General features: G+C 47.9%; 1 protein-coding gene across 2 annotated transcripts; it reads left to right on the top strand.

Annotated features, from left to right (window-relative positions):
• The first annotated feature begins 4,277 nt into the window (after positions 1-4,277).
• ZNF235 (zinc finger protein 235) lies at positions 4,278-17,378 on the top strand. 2 transcript variants are annotated; one of them, XM_068991845.1, is made up of 4 exons: positions 4,278-4,312; positions 8,046-8,172; positions 8,993-9,082; positions 15,415-17,378. In XM_068991845.1, the coding sequence occupies exons 1-4, from the start codon at positions 4,298-4,300 to the stop codon at positions 17,376-17,378; spliced, it is 2,196 nt and encodes a 731-aa protein (XP_068847946.1). In that variant the 5' UTR covers positions 4,278-4,297. The 2 variants fall into 2 exon arrangements, with proteins under 2 accessions (XP_068847946.1, XP_068847945.1); XM_068991844.1 differs by having other exon boundaries at positions 8,993-9,088; positions 15,412-17,378.
• The last annotated feature ends 1,186 nt before the right edge of the window (positions 17,379-18,564 follow it).

Below are 18,564 nucleotides of genomic sequence, written 5' to 3'. Positions count from 1 at the left end.
AATTAGTGATGTTGAGCATATTTTTCACGTACCTATTGGCCATCTGTATTTCTTTTCTGGAGAAATATCTCTTTAGGTCTGCCCATTTTTCAATTGGTTGTTTTTTGTTACCGAGTTGTAGGCATATAATTATTGATAATACTTTCATGATCTAAGACACATTTTAGAAACAAACCAGCACTAAATGTGTGGCTCCTGTATGTATCACATGATGACTTTAATCATCACGATGATAATTATTAGTAGCTATGAAGCACTTACTAACAGGCTGAGACTCTAACGCTTTGGACGCATCAGTTTGCATAATCCTCATGTGACCCATCCATTACAGGTGAGGGAACAGAGGCACAGAGAGGTTCCTTGAAGAACGGCTTGTACTGAGGGTCACACAGCCAGGAAATGGCAGAGCCAGGAGTAAGTCCCAGCAGCCTGGTTGCATTGCGGGGCTCTTGGCCAGCACATTTGGCTTTCATTAGGATGTGAAGAAGGCACACGTGCTGGCAAAGCAGGAGACTTTATTGGGAAGGGATGCCCAGGTGAAGAGCAGGCAGCTAAGGGAACCCAGGAGGACTGCTCTGCCGCATGGCTCTCAGTCTCGGGTTTTATAGTAATTGAGTTAGTTTCCAGATTGTCTCTGGCCAATCATTCCGACTCAGGATCCTTCCTGGTGGTGCTCGCATCGCTCAGCCAAGATGGATTCCAACCAGAAGGTTCTGGGAGGTTGGTAGGACATGTAGACTGGAATCTCCTCTCTCCTTTTGACCTTTCTCGAAGTCTTCTGATTGGTGGCAGCTTGTTAGTTCTGCACTCCTTACCAGGACCTCCTGGTCCTGGTAACTCGTGCAAGTGGTTACTCTGATGCCTGGCCAGGATGGGTGGTTTCAGTCGGTGGTTCCTCTAACAATACCAACCCCCAGCTGGTTGGTGACCCCTACCTTCCCTCCTACAGTTTACTGTTTATATTAACATAACTAGTAAGTTTTATTGGCATGCCTTTATTATTCCAAAAGATTCCTGCCCAAGTAAATGGCTTAAGTTTTAGAGAAACTTCCAAAGCCCCCATCAACTCTTCCATCTCGTTTAAAGAGAGCATCAACAATTTCAGCTGTAGTTTCTTCACCTTACAAAAATCGTTGCTGCTCCCACCAGTCCTGGACTACAGCATCATGACCGCCAAGTAATCCCATTCCTCTTCTGCACTGAAAAACCCGCCTTAAATCGAACTTCCAATTATCAGTAAATTCCAAACTTGTCTTCCGGGCTCTGTGCAACTGCCAAGGTGCTGAAGGTCTGTGGAGGCGTTCTCCCTTACCGCGGTAAGCAATAAACTACGTTTTTGTCTCATTAACAAATTTTGTTGCTGATATTTGGGGAGCCAGAATTTGAAGCAAGTGAGAAATCCGGTGTTCCATAAGTTCTGTGTTAGGCAGCCCAGCCTAGGTTACTTTTATATTTCCCATTTCTTAGTCTGCCTTTTGTCTTCCCTAAAAAAATTGTTTTTTAATTTATTTTCGTAGCGCAAGCTTCACTTTTCTCTCTTATACTGCCGCATTTTTAAAAAATCGCATTTAGTTATTCAAAAATCTACCTGCTTGCATTATTTTCTCATGAGTTTTAAGAACTGAATAAAACAGAAAGGAATTTGACAGGTCCAGCACCTGCGACTTTAAATCCAAACCCTCTATAGTCAAAACCCAAGACAGCGGGTGGGAAGCAGAGGCGAACTTCATTCTAGGAAATGTAGTCCAGGAGCTGCGTGAAATCTGAGACGCTTCGTGGGGATTCTGGGAAGTGTAGTCGGGGAACTGTGTGTAGCCCAAGGCACTTCCGCTTTGGGAAGGCCAGGTTGGGGCCGAGATTGCTTCCCGGGAGGTGAGTTAAGCCAGCGGCCCTGCAATCCTTGCCGGCCGTGTGGGGCCAGCAGAGACCCGGTCCTCGCTCCTCGCTCCTGGGGCAGGGAATCCTCGGCGATCGGCGGGGAGCGGGAGGGGGCCGCGGCGCTCCCCTGGAGTCGCGAGTTGCAGGCGGGCTCGCGTCCTGCGTCGAGTTTGAGGGTCTCCCGCGCTCTCTGCTCCCCCAGCCCTCCTCGGGGAACCAGGGGCCAGCTCTGTCGCTTTCTTGGGCAAATTATTGAGCGGCTTGTTTAATCGCTCTGCCTATTTCCTCGGGTTCGTTCCTTCGCAGTGGTGGTCTTTTGAGGATTGAGATGATATTTGAAAAGATTAATAACAGTGCTGAGTACGGTAAGATGTTGGATGTTACCATAAAGTCCACTAAACACTCAGGCGCCCTGTTGTTTGGGAAGTTCCTGCGAGCCGGGATAGGGTCGGAGCTCCAGCTGCAGCCCCGTTGTCCTTTCCCTTGTCACTGACCGTGGGTTTGGTCCTGGATTCCTGGACTCTTTCCGGACACTTGTTTAGGAAGGAAAGTTGTTTTCAGCTGGATTCAGGGAAAAGTCCTCTCTGGTTTATCCCAGACAGAGAAATTATAACAACAGCGGAGTCTGGCTGTTTCTCAAAAGCGGGTAAAGAGACCAGGTTGGTGGAAAGGAAAGTTTGCTTTATTTTGGATGCTGACAAGGAGGGGAACACCTGTCGGAAGACTGAGTACCCCCACCCTCAGTCAGTGGGCAAGAGCTTTTATAGACAGAGGGAGGAGGGGACGAGCTGCAGTAACAGCACAGGCAGCTGTGACAGTCATCTTGAAACTGGTCATCAGTGGTCTGACCACCATCATCTTAGTTGTTTTAGGTACAGCTAATCTTCAGTTCCCCGGTACTTTGGCCACCTCGTGCAAAGAGTTGACTCATTGGAAAAGACCCTGATGCTGGGAGGGATTGGGGGCAGGAGGAGAAGGGGACGACCGAGGATGAGATGGCTGGATGGCATCACTGACTCGATGGACGTGAGTCTGAGTGAACTCCGGGAGTTGGTGATAGTCAGGGAGGCCTGGCGTGCTGCGATTCATGGGGTCGCAGAGAGTCGGACACGACTGAGCGACTGAACTGAACTGAACCTTCAGTTCCAGGGTTGGCTTGTTCCCATTTCTTTGAGGCCAGTTCTTGGGATGGCAGCTTACGTCATGGCCACAGTCTGGTCATCGTGTAGTTAACTTGTCCCACCTGGTGGAGGTTTCAGTAACTAGAAGACAGCTCACAGGATACGGCTCAGAATGTTACCTATAGCCGCTGAGAAGGAGCTAAAGGACCTTGACTGTGCTTAATGACCAAACTATTACCATTTGGTCTCCTTGGACTGTTTTCCCTTTTTTTCTGCATCTTCTCACTTCTCTGATTAAATGTATTCTTTGGCTAAAGTTTTTCCACAGACAAAAGGCAGGCTGAGACTATGTGGGGGAGGGACCACAGGGCCCTGCTTCATTTCAAAATGATCCTGCTCACAGCTTAGTGCAGTGCCTGCAGCCCAGCCAGCCTTAATTGAAAAAAATGCCTAGTATCGTGTAACAACCCTGTGTCATTAATTTAAATAAAACATGATTTCTTAATCTTAGGTTTTTATTAGTCATTGTTTACCTTCATGCATATTCTATAAGCTTAGTTGAGCGCCTCCAGCTTAACAACACATGCAAGTAGTTAAGCTTATTAAAGAGGAAAATTCCTTGACCATTTAACCTTCATTAACAACAGCACAAATCACCTGTGAGACCACTTGTCCGAATCAGACTTTTTTCTGAAAGTGAGGGAAACTCAAGAGCCATCATCTGTGAAGTCTGTTTCCTAAGATCCATCTTCTGTGAAGCAGATTCACAAAGGAAGTTTTATGAGTCTTAAGAGGACCTCCTTGTCGGAAGCTGCAGGAAACAGGGAGTTAGGGCACTGTTGTGCCCTTTTATTTACAAGCAGACTGGATTGAGGTACAGAGAGACTAACAGCCTGCTCAAGGTTTATGCGACTAGTAAGGAGAAAACAAGCAGAAAGGCCTGGATCCCGGGCATTTTGGCCCCATTAAGTTGTTGGTGCTGCCTCATTTCCTCTGACAGCCAGCCTCAGGAATACCCTGGGAGCTTATAAGAAACACTTAGGGTAGGGCTGTTTCCGGATTGTTCATGAACTCAGGCAGCTGGCCAAGGGGGCCCAGTGGAGCTGGTATCCAGCTCCGTTCTCACGGGATTATGTCATCACTGCAATTGCCGAGAGAAAGGGGACCCTCTTCCTGATCACATTTAGCCCCACGTGCACCAGCCATCCCGGCAGCTGTCTCACCGTGGCTTTCTTTCCCTTCCCCAGTTTTGCCTTCCCAGAACTTGGCCTTTCCCCAGAAGGAAGAGGGAGAAAAAAATGACCAAACTCCAGGTAAGTCGGATATGCCTTTCTGTTTCCTAAAATGACATCTCATTTCACAAAGACTGGACATGTTTTTCTCCTGCTCAGGAAAGGTAAGAAGGAACCAAAGGCACCTGAGGAACTGTGTGACGGGCCCTTGCTTTTTATTTCCAAATAATGGTGTGAAAATATTTTTTTAAAAAAATACCTATTTGGCTGCATCAGGTCTTGGTTGCATCACGTGGGATATTTTGTTGCAGGACAGTCTCTAGTCGTGGCTCCCGGGCTTCAGTACTTGTGACCCATGGGCCTAACTAATTGCACCACGACGTGTGGGATTTTAGTTCCCCCACCAGGGATCAAACTGGAGTCCCTTGCATTGCAAGGTAGATTCTTAACCACTGGACCACTAGAGATGTCCCCAAAATTAATATTTAAAAAAAATAAAAAATAGCTCCCACATTATAAGCATGTTTACAAGTCAGTTTTCATCTTCCCACATTCCTTTTCATTTGTATTTACATGTATAGTTTCGTGATTATAGTTTCAGTACCGTTGTGGATTTTTAAAATTTGATTGTATAGCACCTGCAGCTTAAACGGTCACGTCACTTTCCATAATTTACCTGATATTTTACCCTGTTGTCCATATTTATGTGGCTGATGAATTTTACTGGGCTTCCCTGGTGACTCAGTGATAAAGAGCCCACATGTAAGGCAGGAGACTTGGGTCCGACTCTTGGGTTGGGAAGATCCCCTGGAGAAGGAAACAGCAACCCACCCCAGTATTCTTGCCTGGAGAATCCCATGGACAGAGGAGCCTGGCAGGCACCAGTCCATGGGGTTGCAAAGAGCTGGACACGACTTAGCAACTAAACAGCAACAATGAATCTTACCATTTCAAAATGTTTGCAGTGAGTTTTCCTACATATAACCTTTCTTCCCAAACAGGACTTCTGAGTGCTCTGCCATTTTCTTTCTAGAATTTTCAGAGCTCATTTTTCTCATGGGGAACCTCAGGTTTTGTGGCTAAAATGTCTAAAATATGGTTTGGTGTAACAGAATCCAACTGATACTGAACTCAGAGAAAATAGTTTTTGTCTTCAGAGAAAAAGAACTGGAGCTTTTTTTTTTTTTCCTCCTTTGAGTAATTTATTTATTTGGCTGTGCTGGGTCTTAGCTGCAGCATGTGGGATCTAATTCCCTGACCAGGGATCAAACCCCGGCCCCCTGCATTGGGAGTGTGGAGTCTTAGCCACTGAACCACCCAGGAAGTTCCAAGAACTAGATTCTGTAATTCTAAGTTACATATGTATGTACTCTAGTTAAGTGTCTGTTTTATTCATTGCCGTGTGAGTATATCTTAGAGGGACACACTTGAGTTTGGAAAGTCTAGTAGCAGGAGGGACTCACCAGGCATTTACTCTGTGGAGCAACTGTGTGAGGATATGTGTGTGTGCTCAGTCGCGTCCGACTCTTCGCGACCCCTGGACTGTAGCCCCCCAGGCTCCTCTGTCCATGAATTTTTCCAGGCAAGAATACCGGAGTGGGTTGCCATTTTCTTCTCCAGAGGATCTTGCCGACCCAGGGATTGAACCCGAGTCTCCTGCATTGGCAGGTGGGTTCTTTACCATAGATGCCCTGTATAAAGATACCGCTGCAGTTTAACAAACAGATGTGTGAGCTTTCAGTTTCCTATTAAAATCCGCTCAGTCCCCAGCTGACACTAGAGTTTCCATTGCCCGGGCTAGGTCTTTTCAGGAGTTGGATGAGGGTGAATGGAGAGAGCCAGGAGAAGAGACTGCTCTATTCTGGGCCCTGAGGCTGAGTCGTGTAGACACCTGGCAGGGCCGATGGCTGGAGGACTCCAAAAATAACACTCCCCTCACGTCCTGCCTTTTCTTAGTGCCTGTCTCTTCTTTGCCTGATGGGCCAACTCGTTGTTTAATACATCAGTGCTGAGGACTCCAGTCGGAACAAATGCAGAGATGAGCGAAGCCTTTAGGGAAACAGTCTCATTTGTTTATGACTCTGCTAACTCTCTTTTGTTGCTGCCTGCAGGCGGTGAACAGGCTTCTCAGTGCTGTGGCTTCTCTTGTGGAGCATGGCCTCTGGAGCTCGGGCTAAGTAGTTATGGTGCAAGGGCCTAGTTGCCCCGCAGCATGTGGAATCTTCCTGGAACAAGAATCGAAACTGGGTCCCCTGCATTGGCAGGCAGATTCTTTTTTTCTTTTTTAAAAAATATTTTGTGCTGAGCTCAATCGCTCAGTCATGTCTGAGTCTTTGCGGCCCTGTGGAATGTTACCTTATTTACTGGCCTTTGCTGCGCTGGGTCTTTGCTGCGTGCGGGCTTTCTCTAGCTGCGGAGATCGAGGGCTGCACGGGCTTCTCACTGCGGTGACCTCTCTTGTTGCAGCGCAGGGGCTGTGGGCACGTGGGCTCAGTAGTTGTGGTGCCCCGGCTTAGTTGCCCAGAAGCATGCGGGATCCTCTCGGACCAGCGATGGAACTCCTGTCCCCTACCTTGGCAGGTGGATTCTTTTTTCTTTTTTTAACTGAAGGATAATTGCTTTAGAGTATTGCATTTGGCAGGTGATTCTTAACCCCTGGGCCACCAGGGAAGTCCCCAGAGGTGCATATTTTTTGATAGTGCAGTTGCCACTTCTTGGAACTTAACCTAAGGAAATAACCAGACAGGTTGGCTGAGATCTATTTGAAAATATGATTGTTTGTTTTTGCAGCATCTTCAGTATTCTTAAATTTTTGTATCATTTATTTGGAATGATTAAATGTATTTTTCACTTGTGCGAAGTGCCAGGCAGACACAAGTAATGATAATAGGAATGGTGGTGGCTGACATTTGTTGAGTACTTACTTAATGACACATGTCAGATACTAGCCTAAATCTTTTGCATATTCTCATTTAATCCCTTCAAGTACCCTATGGTGAGTTGCCTTTAAAAAAACAAAAAAGTAATTATTTATTTATCTGGCAGCATTGGGTCTTAGTTGCAGCATGTGGGATCTAGTTCCCTGACCAGGGATTGAACCTGGGCCCCCTCTATTGGGAGTTCTGACTTAGCCACTGGACCACTGGGGAAGTTCCCCGATGATGATCTTTTGTGCAGATGAGGAGATTGAGGGATTGAAAAGTTAGGTGACTTGTCCAAGACCGTAAAGTTAGAAGTGGAGCCATAGAGTGTGAACTGAAGCACTCAGTCTCCAAAACCTGTGTTCTTCCCCTTGGCACTGAATGCTGCTGCACTGATACCCACGCTCCTGAGACAGAATGAACTATATGTCTGCCTCCACTCGGGGTACTGAAGGCTGGTTAGATGGGCAGGCATTGACAAAACTGTGGTACCACCCCCTCAGAGAAGGAGGTGGGCACTGTTAAATACTATTGGGAGCCAATGAACTCAACATTTCCTACAAAATGTGGCACTTTCAAGTTGTAAAATGCGTATGTATACCATGATTGAGGGACGACAATTCTAGAGACACGACTATACAAAGGGTGCCGTGCTGCGTGCACTGAAGGTTTTAGAAGTTTTCCTTTTCGTTCCTTCCTCCAGCATCCCCCTACTACCCCCACGTCTCTAGTGTGACTGTGGAAGGGGAAGAGGAGACCGTCTCCTAAAAGGAGGTTCAGGTCACTTAGAATCTGGAACAGCTTCCCACGTGTCTCCTCCACCGTCTCCGTGCTGCCCTTCCCTCAAAGGCAGTTGGTCATAGGACTGAGGCTACATGTGTTTGGTGTTGTAGGAGGCATTGACCTTCAAGGATGTGGCTGTGACCTTCACCGAGGAGGAGCTGGGGCTGCTGGACTTGGCCCAGAGGAAGCTGTACCGAGACGTGATGCTGGAGAACTTCCGGAACCTGCTGTCCGTGGGTGAGGATGGCGCCCTGTGACTTGGCATCACCCCCGTAGGGTTCCCTACGTTGGCACTATGGACTTTTGGGGCCAGGTGATCTGTCGTGGAGACTGTCCTGAGCATTTTAGGATGTTTAGTAGTGTCCCTGGCCCTCTGCCCGCTACTTCAAGACTTTGGGACTCCTCAGAGACCAGTTTTCCAGTCCCTTTGGAAAACACAGAGACAAAATGTTCCTGGTCTTTGTTCCAAGGTAAACATTGGTCTTTTGTAAATGAATTGTGTGAACAGTCGAGCTTGACTGCACCTGGCTCCTTATTTCATATTATAGCTTGCTTTTTTTAAATCCCAAATTTAACCCTCTCCTTGAAACTTCCCCAGGTGGTCCAGTGGTTAAGAATTCGCCTTCCAATGAAGGGGGTGCGGGTTCGATCCCTGGTTGGGGAGGTAAGATCCTACATGCCTTGCAGCCAAAAAAAAAAAAACCACACAAAACCCTTTCCTATTATATCTTTTGTAAACTTGTGGGTCCTGATCCATTGGTGCATCATGAAATTAGTAAATTGCGTTAGCATTCTTAGAATAACGTAGCACCATCAGAGCCCCTCGGCCAGAATGGTGTGCATTGCAGCAGTAACTGCGGTGCTTGCAGTAAGGAGTGAGTCTACCAAGGATGTGATGACCACGAGACCCAGGCCGTGCTGGCTTTATTTCAGAGGTTTTTGTGGGGTAGTCACTGAGGAGACAGTGTGTGTTTCTCACAGTGGTCTGATGGAAAATGTTCATCATGGGATTGGAACCAGAATTGTTCAGTACTTTTTTCCTCCTCTTTTTTCTCAGGGCACCAGTCCGCCAAGCCAGACATGATATCCCAGTTGGAGAGAGAGGAGAAGTTCTGGACGACAGAGATCCAGCCCCAGAGAGGAGGGCGTTCAGGTGAGCACCGCGAGGCCCGGCCAGTACCCGGCGTCTGTGGAGCACCTGTGTCTTCTCCACACAGCAGCCAGAGAGGCCCTTTGAAACGCGCAGTCACCTCACAGTCCCGCGCTCCGGCCCTCCCGCCCCGCCCCCAGCCCCCACTCCACTCGGAACGAAGGCCGACGTGTTTAAGGGCCGGCTGGCCCAGCCGAGCCGTCCTGCACTCCCCTCCCGTCGCACCCCTCCCACGTCCTCTGTTCTCACATCCGAGGTTTATGTTTCTACACGAGGACCCTTTCCTCTGGCCAGAAGGCTGCTAGCCCTCAAACCTCCGACCCCTCATCCTCTGCTGAGTTGTCTCACCCACGGCCTTCTCTGGCCACTCCTTTAATTCATGGGTGGTTTTTTTTTTTTGGCTGCGCTGTGCAGCATGTGGGGTCTTGGTTTCCTGACCAGGGATGGAACCCGAGCTCCCTGCAGTGGAAGCAGAGGGTCTTAACCACTGGACCACCAGTGGAATCCCGAGATTCTGTATGAGTTTTCGGATGAATTTTCCTATTTCGGTGTTGGGAGTTTTGACAAGGATTGCGTTGAATCTGTCGATCCCTCTGGGTAGCTCTGGCAAAGCAGTATTAAATCTCCCCATCTGTGGACCAGCATTTTGTAGCTTTCAGTGTACAAGCCTTTCACCTCCTTGGTTCATTCCTAAGTGTTTTATTCTTTCTGACGCTATTATAAATGGAATTTTTTTCTTTGTTTTCAAATTGTTCATTGAGGCTAGAAATGCAACTAATTTGGGTTTTTTTAATTGCAGTATAGTTGAGTCACAATGTTGTATTTTCTGTTGTAAACAAAGTGATTGAGATACATATACACACGTTCTTCCATTCTATTTTCTACAGTGGCTAGAAATGCAACCTAATCTTTGTATGTTAACATTATACCCTGCTGCTTTGCTGAATTCACTTATTGGTTTTAGCAGTTTTTTCTGTGTGGAATCCATATTCCCAGCCAGGCAGCCAGTCATCTTACCCTCTCTGCCCCTCTTTCCGGTACTTAAACAATTACATGGCCTCAGTGATGTTTTCTACATTTCAAATGTGACATTTATAGAAGTTAGATTTTGCAGCTGGGTCAACAGGGAGGGTCTGTGTAGGAACAGAGAAGAAATTACAGAAATGAACCTTCTGCCATTCTAAGTTTAATTTGCGTAATTTGGTATTACTCTTGTCTTTAGTATTATAAGAAGCACCTTGAGAATTCCCTGGTGGTCCAGTAGTTAGGACTGCGTGCTTTCACTGCTAAGGGCCCAGTTCATTCCCTGGCCCGGGAACTAAGATCCCACGAACCTCGCAGTGCTACAAGAAAAAAAAGCACCTTATGCAGTCAATCCTTGGAATAGTCCTGACCACCTGGGTGGTTATCTGTTTTTTATGGGGTGAAACTTATGCCTTAGAAAATGTCACATAGCTTGTCAGTGGGCGAGTCAAGGCTTAAAGCCTGTTAGCTCTTAGTGGAGGCACTGACACAAAGCCTGTTAGCACTTCATGGACCCCTAAGCTGCCTGTTAGCCATCTTCTGGCAAGTGCAGCGTCTGCTGCAGAAGTGGAAGAATCTCAAATGCACAAGACAGAAAATTAGTTAATTCTGAAATCGTGAACTTGATTAAGATAATCATATACAAAAGCACCAGCCTGAGGGTTTACATGATAAAACTGAGTTCAGTTTTAACACCCATCTTTTTTTTTTAAACCCCACCAGAGAATTTCCATCATCGCGTCTTCTGTTTGATTTCTTTCATCAGTGTCTCACAGTTTTCAGAGTACAGATCTGTTTCCTCCTTAAGGTTTTCATTCCTAGGTATTCTGTTCTTTTTGATGCAGTGGTAAATGGGAATTTCTCTTTCCGATCTTTTGTTGTCAGTGTAGTAGGAATGCAAGAGATTTGTTGTATTAATTTTGTCTCCTGCAGCTTTACCGAATTCATCGGCGAACTCTCGTAGTTTTCCGGAAGCATCTTTAGGATTTTGTGTGTATGGCATGGAGTCATCTTAAGCCAGGTGGCCTCCTTAGTGATCTTCTGTACCTGCATTTCCGCTTCTCCGAAAGTGTTGACCCAGGTGCAGCGAGTGGTGCTGGCCACGGCGCAGACACCACCTCACTCAGCCGGAAGATAATCAAGGGCTGTCCTGACAGGCAGGCTTCTCGGGTGGCTCAGTGGCAAAGAATCTGCTGAGCAGGAGACGCGGGTTCAGTTCTTGGGTCGGGACGGTCCCCTGGCAGAGGAAATGGCAACCCACTCCAGTATTCTTGCCTGGGAAATCCCATGGACAGAGGAGCCTAGCGGGCTGCAGTCCATGGGGCCGCAAAGAGTCGGACACGATTAAGCAACTACACAACAATCCTGTTGGCAGCAGCCTTGACCAGAAGGTCCACATATTTCTCTGGGCAGCTAGTGTCATAGCAACAGAACCTGCAGTCCCTTCAAGAACTAAGGTTTCTGATCACAGCCTCACTTATATCTACTCTTAATCGGGGAAGTAGGGCCCTGCCCAAGGAAGCAGATCCTGAATCAGGAAAAGCCTCCCGGTAGGCCCTTTCTAGAGCAGGTCGGGGGCATGGTTATGTAACTGACCAGCATTACCCAGCTGTGTGCCCCCATGGAGGCATCCACAGGCCCGAGGAGCATAATCACCCCAGAGAAAGAGGAGCCTTGTCAGGGCACAGACTGCTGTGAAGATGGCACTGATGGTGGAGTCATTTGTAGGAACTGGTATCTGTTTGTCATTCAGACCAGGGGTCTGTTAACTTTTATTTAAGGCTAGGAGAAAATCTATTCTGAATTCCAGGCATTACCCCCTTAGCTGTGGCCTGGGGGATGCAAGTGAGGGTATAATCACAACGCCGGAGTAAAGAACAGGATTCATGCTTAGTTACAGCCTGGATCCGGCATCTCGGGCTGAGGCAGTTGTCTACCCTGGTGTCAGCTGCCTCAAGCCTGTATCACTGTGGTCGGAAGGTCCCCAGCGTACCTTCTAGTTTCCCCGAAGCGTCAGTGGACAAGCGCGCTTGGTGAGGCCCTTTCTGAAGGGGCTCGAGGGCTGCTTTTCCTCTTCCTGATTCCAAATCAGAAGGTGGGAGAAAATTGGAAGCGTTAATTTGAGTCAGAGTTAGATATTTGAGGAAACTTTCAAATTCAGGATCCAGGCCAGTTTACAGATAAGTGAAAAGAGCTCCAAGACAATTAGCAGGAGTAGAATCCAATAGCCACCAAGGTAAAACCATTTTTTTCCCTTTATAATTACTCCCCTGCCCTTTTTTTTTTTAACCAAAGATGATTGCAGTAAAGCTCATTTGTTTGTGTTAAACTTGGCCTGATTGTTTATCTAAGCACAGCAGGAAAGGTGACTGATCACATTAAATCTTTTCTAAGATTGCTTTCCTGGAAGCCTGAAAGCCAGGTACCAGCTCAGCTGCTCCAAGCAGTTCCTTGAAGCTGTGGGCACTTCCAAGTCTACACCCGTCTCTCAAATACGATATTCCAGCCAAGCCTGGGTAAACAGTGGTGTTTCAATTTGTGTCCTGGCACAAAGAGAACAGATTCTTACTGAATTTATGTGAACAGATATACTGTCTGGAAAATAAGGATAGTCACTGAGACTGCCTGAATTCTGGAAGGAACAGTTAAGGATAAAAAAAAGATGGCTTGGGGCTAGATGTCCAATGGCTAAGACTCTGCTGTCCTTGCCGGGGGTCTGAGTTCAATCCCTGATCAGGGAACGAGGTCCCACATGCTGCAAGGAAGAGCTCACGAGCTGCAAAGAAAACCTGGTGCAACCAAAGAAAAAAGTTTTTTTTTAAAGGAAATGTCTCATCTTTGCTAACAAAAGTATATTTTACCAGATTGCTGCAAGTCATAGGTAACCTAAGAGAAAAGGTCTCTCTAAATCTGGAAAAACAAGAAACATCAGAGCGTCCTCCCCAGCCTCTGTTGTCCCATAATTAACACTTAATTCTGCTTGAATTTGTTTTTCCATTAATTCTTTCAACTTTGCCTGATGATTCAGGTCAACAGGGCACCGATCCTCCCAAGAAGTTCGGTAGGGTTTTCATGCGATTTGCCCAGTTGATGTGGGTGCCTCGATCACTGGAGACTGGAAAGTGCACCCCAAGCAGGAAACAGTCCCTAGCAGATTCTTTGCGCCATGAGGGCTCTGGTCTTGTGGCCGGGAAAGGCTGTACCACCTGGAAGACGTCCCGCCTAGGGACCCACAGTGAGGGGCTCTTGAATGAATCCCTGCTGCTGCCGAGTAGTCAGAGGATCCGCAAAGAGCAGGTCTGAGGCCTCTAGGGACAAAGATGGTTTCACTTTTTCTCTTAAATTTTTTTAAATTGAGGTAATTAACATTAATTTCAGATGTACAACATAATGAATCAACATTTGTATACATGACAAAATGATTGCGGCTAGTTAACATCCATCACCACATATACTTGGAATTTTTTTTTTCTTGTGATGAAAACTTTTAAGGTCTCCTGTCTTAAGTCTCCTCTCAGCGACTTTTAAATACGCAGTACAGTATTATAACTGTAGTCACCAGGCTGTACAGAGAGTTTTGACTTACACACACTTTAAGAGTTTTTTTTAAGAGTTTTTCTTACATGCACTGTGGTGAGTGAAGGAATGCAGACACCAACAATGGGGTTTTCCAGGGAGCTGGAGAGGTCAAGCAGCCAGCTGGGGTTTTTCCTGGAGCCCTGACTATCCCTTGAATTTACAGCCATTGTTCGGCATCTGTCTGATTCAGGAGCTGGCTGTTGCCAGGTGACAAGGACGTCAGGGTGGCAGAAGACTGGCATTGAGGGGTCGCTCTCTACAAAAGCGGCGTGGACTTCATCCACACACACCACACTGTACAGATGCTGCTGCTGCCTTCGAGTAAAAGTCAGCGAGGGCGCTTCCCTGAGGCTCGGGTTCAGTCCTTTCGGTCTGAGCCTCAGTTCTGATGACAGACAATGTGTATGACATTTCAGGACACACAAACACAATTTCAGGAACACTTGCAACATGTACCACCAGTCCCCAGAAACGGCGAGAACGATAGTGAACTCAGTGGTTCTCCCGACGCCGTGCCTGTGTTTCTTCTTGACCCAGAACACCCTCGGATGTTCTGCTTGGGGATCTCGTTGCTGCTACTGATCTGATACGAGACAGAATTCAACGGAGTAAATATGAAGGTCTAAATGGACTTATTCATCAATTCACGAAGCACCCCGGGCTTGTTACGAACAATAAGACACCCATTTCACCCTTAGGGCTCTGAAGCCGTTTCAGGAACAGAGACCAAAATATTAGAACAAAGTAAAAAAACAAATGTTAGAACAAAAGACACTCCCATTGCTCTTTCCCCTCAGGAGCCGTGAGCCAGGAACCATGGAAGACAGTGAAGCATCTGTTATAAATCACAGCTCACCTTCATAGCACATAGTGTATAGGAATTGTATGTCCGCTTTTTCAGAAGTGGTTTTTTTGATGCTACATAAATGGAGTTAATTCTATTTTCCAGTTACTTCTATTACATCTGAATATATTTTTGTATAATGTTTCTTTTTTGTGCAGCAAAAGTTTTGTTAAAGTGAAAACATAGAGAAAACTTCTGACACAGACCTCAGAAGGGAGCAGAAAGAGTGCCCCAGATTTTCATACCATCTTGCAGCCTGCGACGTTCCTCCATTCACCTATTCTAAACGCATTTTTGTATATTCCTAAAGACTTTTCTTTATGTAGATTCATAACCTTTGCAAATATATTCCTTTGCTTTCCTTCCCAATCTGTATGCCTCTTGCTTCCTTCTGCCCGAATGCGGGTAGAGATTTTAGGGGAGTCCGCGTGCACACACTATGGTTACTGAATCCGGCATATTAACAATCACTTCTGTTGGGGGCGGGGTGCTCCTCTTACTCCTTTGGGTAAATCACGTGTGTTGGTGCCACCCGTCCGTGTCTGTCTGGGCTTCTAGCAGCTGTGTTTCAGTCCAGACCCTCCGTCTCTTGTCTGCATCCACCAAGGTACACACCGCACTCTCACCTGATCCCAAATAGCACATTAGAAAATTTTTTTTTCTACTCCCCTGCCATACTTTTTTAAGTTTGGCTTTTTGTTCATTGATGTTCTCTTGGTTTCTGTAGACCTTTGTTTTTCGGAATTCTGATGAAGGCACTTTCCCTAGTCTCCAGTGGCTCACTGAATGTTTCCACGGTGGGAGCAAGGGCTTGGCGCTGCCTGGCCCACCATCTTGGTGATGCCATGCTCTCCTTAATTCCTTATTCTTTCCCTTTCAGGAGGCTGGAATCACGAGATGGGAACTGTTCAGGACACAGGAGTGAGGTGCCTTTCACGGGCAGAGCTTTCATGCTGGCAAATCAGGAGACACGTTGTGAGCAAATCAACCAAAAGCCAAGACTCTGTGATAAATACTCAAGAGACGAGTTCGCAGTCCCTCAAACAACATAATTCCCCTGCAGGAGTGTCCACTCAGGCTTCCATGGAAGGCAGCTGTTTCGTGACTCTTCTAGAGGATCATTCTGATATTATTGAAAATCAAGAATTTCCAGCTGGGAGAGCTCCGAATTCCTGGAGTAAACCCTGTCTGAGCGAGACACAGAATTACCAGAGGGGTTGTCAGCTGACTTCCATGAAGAACAAGATCTGTATGTTTGCTCCATGTGTTGACTTTTTCCCATGTATCTCCCCCCACCACGATGACCACACGGTGCCCCAAAGAGAGAAGGCTCAGGGCATCAGAGAGTGTGGTAAAGACCTCCTCAAGGCATCACCACTAGCCCAGCGAAGCATCCTTGAGGCTGGACCGAAAGCCTACCCGTGCAATGAGGATAAGAGAGGACTCGGTGACTGTGCCAGCCTGGAACTTCATCAACTGCTACACTTGGGCGGGAAGTCCCCAACCCACAGGACGCCCAAGAAGGACCCAGGTCATGGCTCAGCACGCCCCACTCCGCTGGGCGCCCTCCCGGGGACGAAGCGCTACTGGTGCCGGGAGTGCGGGAAGGGCTTCAGCCAGAGCTCCAACCTGCAGACACACCAGCGAGTCCACACCGGGGAGAAGCCCTACTCGTGCCACGAGTGTGGGAAGAGCTTCAACCAGACATCGCACCTGTACGCCCACCTGCCCATTCACACCGGGGAGAAGCCGTACCGCTGTGAGAGCTGCGGCAAGGGCTTCAGCCGGAGCACCGACCTCAACATCCACTGCAGGGTCCACACCGGCGAGAAGCCCTACAAGTGCGCGGTGTGCGGCAAGGGCTTCACGCAGAGGTCCCACCTGCAGGCCCACGAGAGGATCCACACCGGTGAGAAGCCCTACAGGTGCGCGGACTGCGGCAAGCGCTTCAGCTGCAGCTCCAACCTTCACACACACCAGCGGGTGCACACGGAGGAGAAGCCCTACAAGTGCGAGGAGTGCGGCAAGCGCTTCAGCCTGAGCTTCAACCTGCACAGCCACCGGCGCGTGCACACGGGCGAGAAGCCCTACAAGTGCCAGGAGTGCGGCAAGGGCTTCAGCTCCGCCTCCAGCTTCCAGAGCCACCAGCGGGTGCACACGGGCGAGAAGCCCTTCCGCTGCAGCGAGTGCGGGAAGGGCTTCAGCCAGAGCTCCTACTTCCAGGCCCACCAGCGCGTGCACACCGGGGAGAAGCCCTACAAGTGCGAGGTGTGCGGCAAGCGCTTCAACTGGAGCCTGAACCTCCACAACCACCAGCGCGTGCACACGGGCGAGAAGCCCTACAAGTGCGAGGAGTGCGGCAAGGGCTTCAGCCAGGCCTCCAACCTCCAGGCCCACCAGAGCGTCCACACCGGGGAGAAGCCATTCAAGTGTGCCGCGTGTCCGAAGCGGTTCAGCCAGGCCTCGCACCTGCAGGCGCATCAGAGAGTCCACACCGGGGAGAAACCCTTTAAGTGCGGCACCTGCGGCAAGGCCTTCAGCCAGAGGTCGAACCTTCAAGTCCATCAGATAATCCACACGGGCGAGAAGCCCTTCAAGTGCGAGGAGTGCGGGAAGGAGTTCAGCTGGAGCGCGGGGCTCAGCGCCCACCAGCGGGTGCACACGGGAGAGAAACCCTACACGTGCCAGCAGTGTGGCAAGGGCTTCAGCCAGGCCTCGCACTTCCACACCCACCAGAGGGTCCACACGGGGGAGAGGCCCTACATATGTGACATATGTTGTAAGGGCTTCAGCCAGAGGTCGCATCTTGTCTACCACCAGAGGGTCCACGCGGGAGGGAATCTATAGGGGTAGGGGCTGTTTGGAAAAGTCCTGTCCCAGGGGTCACAGGCGGTTCCTGTGGGCCTCGGAAGCTCCGAGGCATCCTCGTGGGAAAGAAGCTGTAGAAAAGGCAGTGTTTGCAAGTTTCAGCTGGGAGGTGACCTCTTTGTAGAGAATGTATTCTATAAATAAGGTCAGTGGTTACACCAGAGCCCTGAATGCCCTCTCAAAGATGTGACACGAGAAGAATCACTGCCCTTTTCCCAGGAGAGAAGGCTGATGCATGAAGGTTTTATGGGCAGGGCTTGAACTAACTGAAGTACAGTGCAGACAGTCAATGCCAACTGCAGGGTGCCCTGCACTCAGGGCAGGTGTTCGTCGCCACTCCGTCTCTACCGTGTAGAACTGTGTGTGGCTTCTAATAGATCCCCGGCAATTACTGAACCAACTGGAGAACCCTCTAATCAGGACAAATATTTGAAAATTCTAGTCCGTCCCCTCCCCTAAATTTGTAACAACATACTCAAGAGGAATCCTGCAAGTCGCCTTAATAAAATTAATTTCAGGAAACATTCATTGACACACAGAGAATCACATTAATACTGCCACACACAACAGTACAGATTTGGACAAGGCTTGTGAATGGCCACCAGCCTCCATCCAGCTTCAGTCATATGTATAGAATTACCCACTGTGTGCAGTGTAATATTGAGTATCATTAGTTTGTATTTTATACACCGAAAAAGATGTATTAGTCTAATAACATTACAATTTATATGGTTGGAAATTTTGTACCCTAACTTGTTTACGGTAGGGCTTTACTGTAACTGTTAAAAGTAGTCACTAGTGACAAAGAGTTTCTTAGTAAACTTGAATTGTTAATAATTGGTTTCTTTGCACTGTTTCCATTCAGGTCCTGGTCACAGTGTGTTTTCTATGCATGACCCTTCGTCCACACTTCTTCAGGCAGTGTGTTTGGCAGAAACCAAGGGTATTGTTTGTCACGTTCCACCCAGTTGTTCCTTCCCTAAAAATGGGTGGGGTAGACAAGAACGATTTTGGATTTTGAGATTTCATCTACACAGCATTCTGTGTTCAAGGATGGAACGTCTTAGTAAAAGTGAACATTCACTGGTTAATATATGTCAAAATACTCTGACCTGGCACGTCCTAGCAGTAGGGGTTTTGCTTACACAAAGGAAGATTGTCTCAC

The sequence above is a fragment of the Capricornis sumatraensis genome, chromosome 20 (genome assembly GCF_032405125.1).
Source record: "Capricornis sumatraensis isolate serow.1 chromosome 20, serow.2, whole genome shotgun sequence".
In the NCBI taxonomy this organism is placed as follows: Eukaryota; Metazoa; Chordata; class Mammalia; order Artiodactyla; family Bovidae; genus Capricornis; species Capricornis sumatraensis.
The sequence above is the reverse complement of the archived record's forward strand: the minus strand, read 5'-3'. Positions and strand labels throughout refer to the sequence as shown.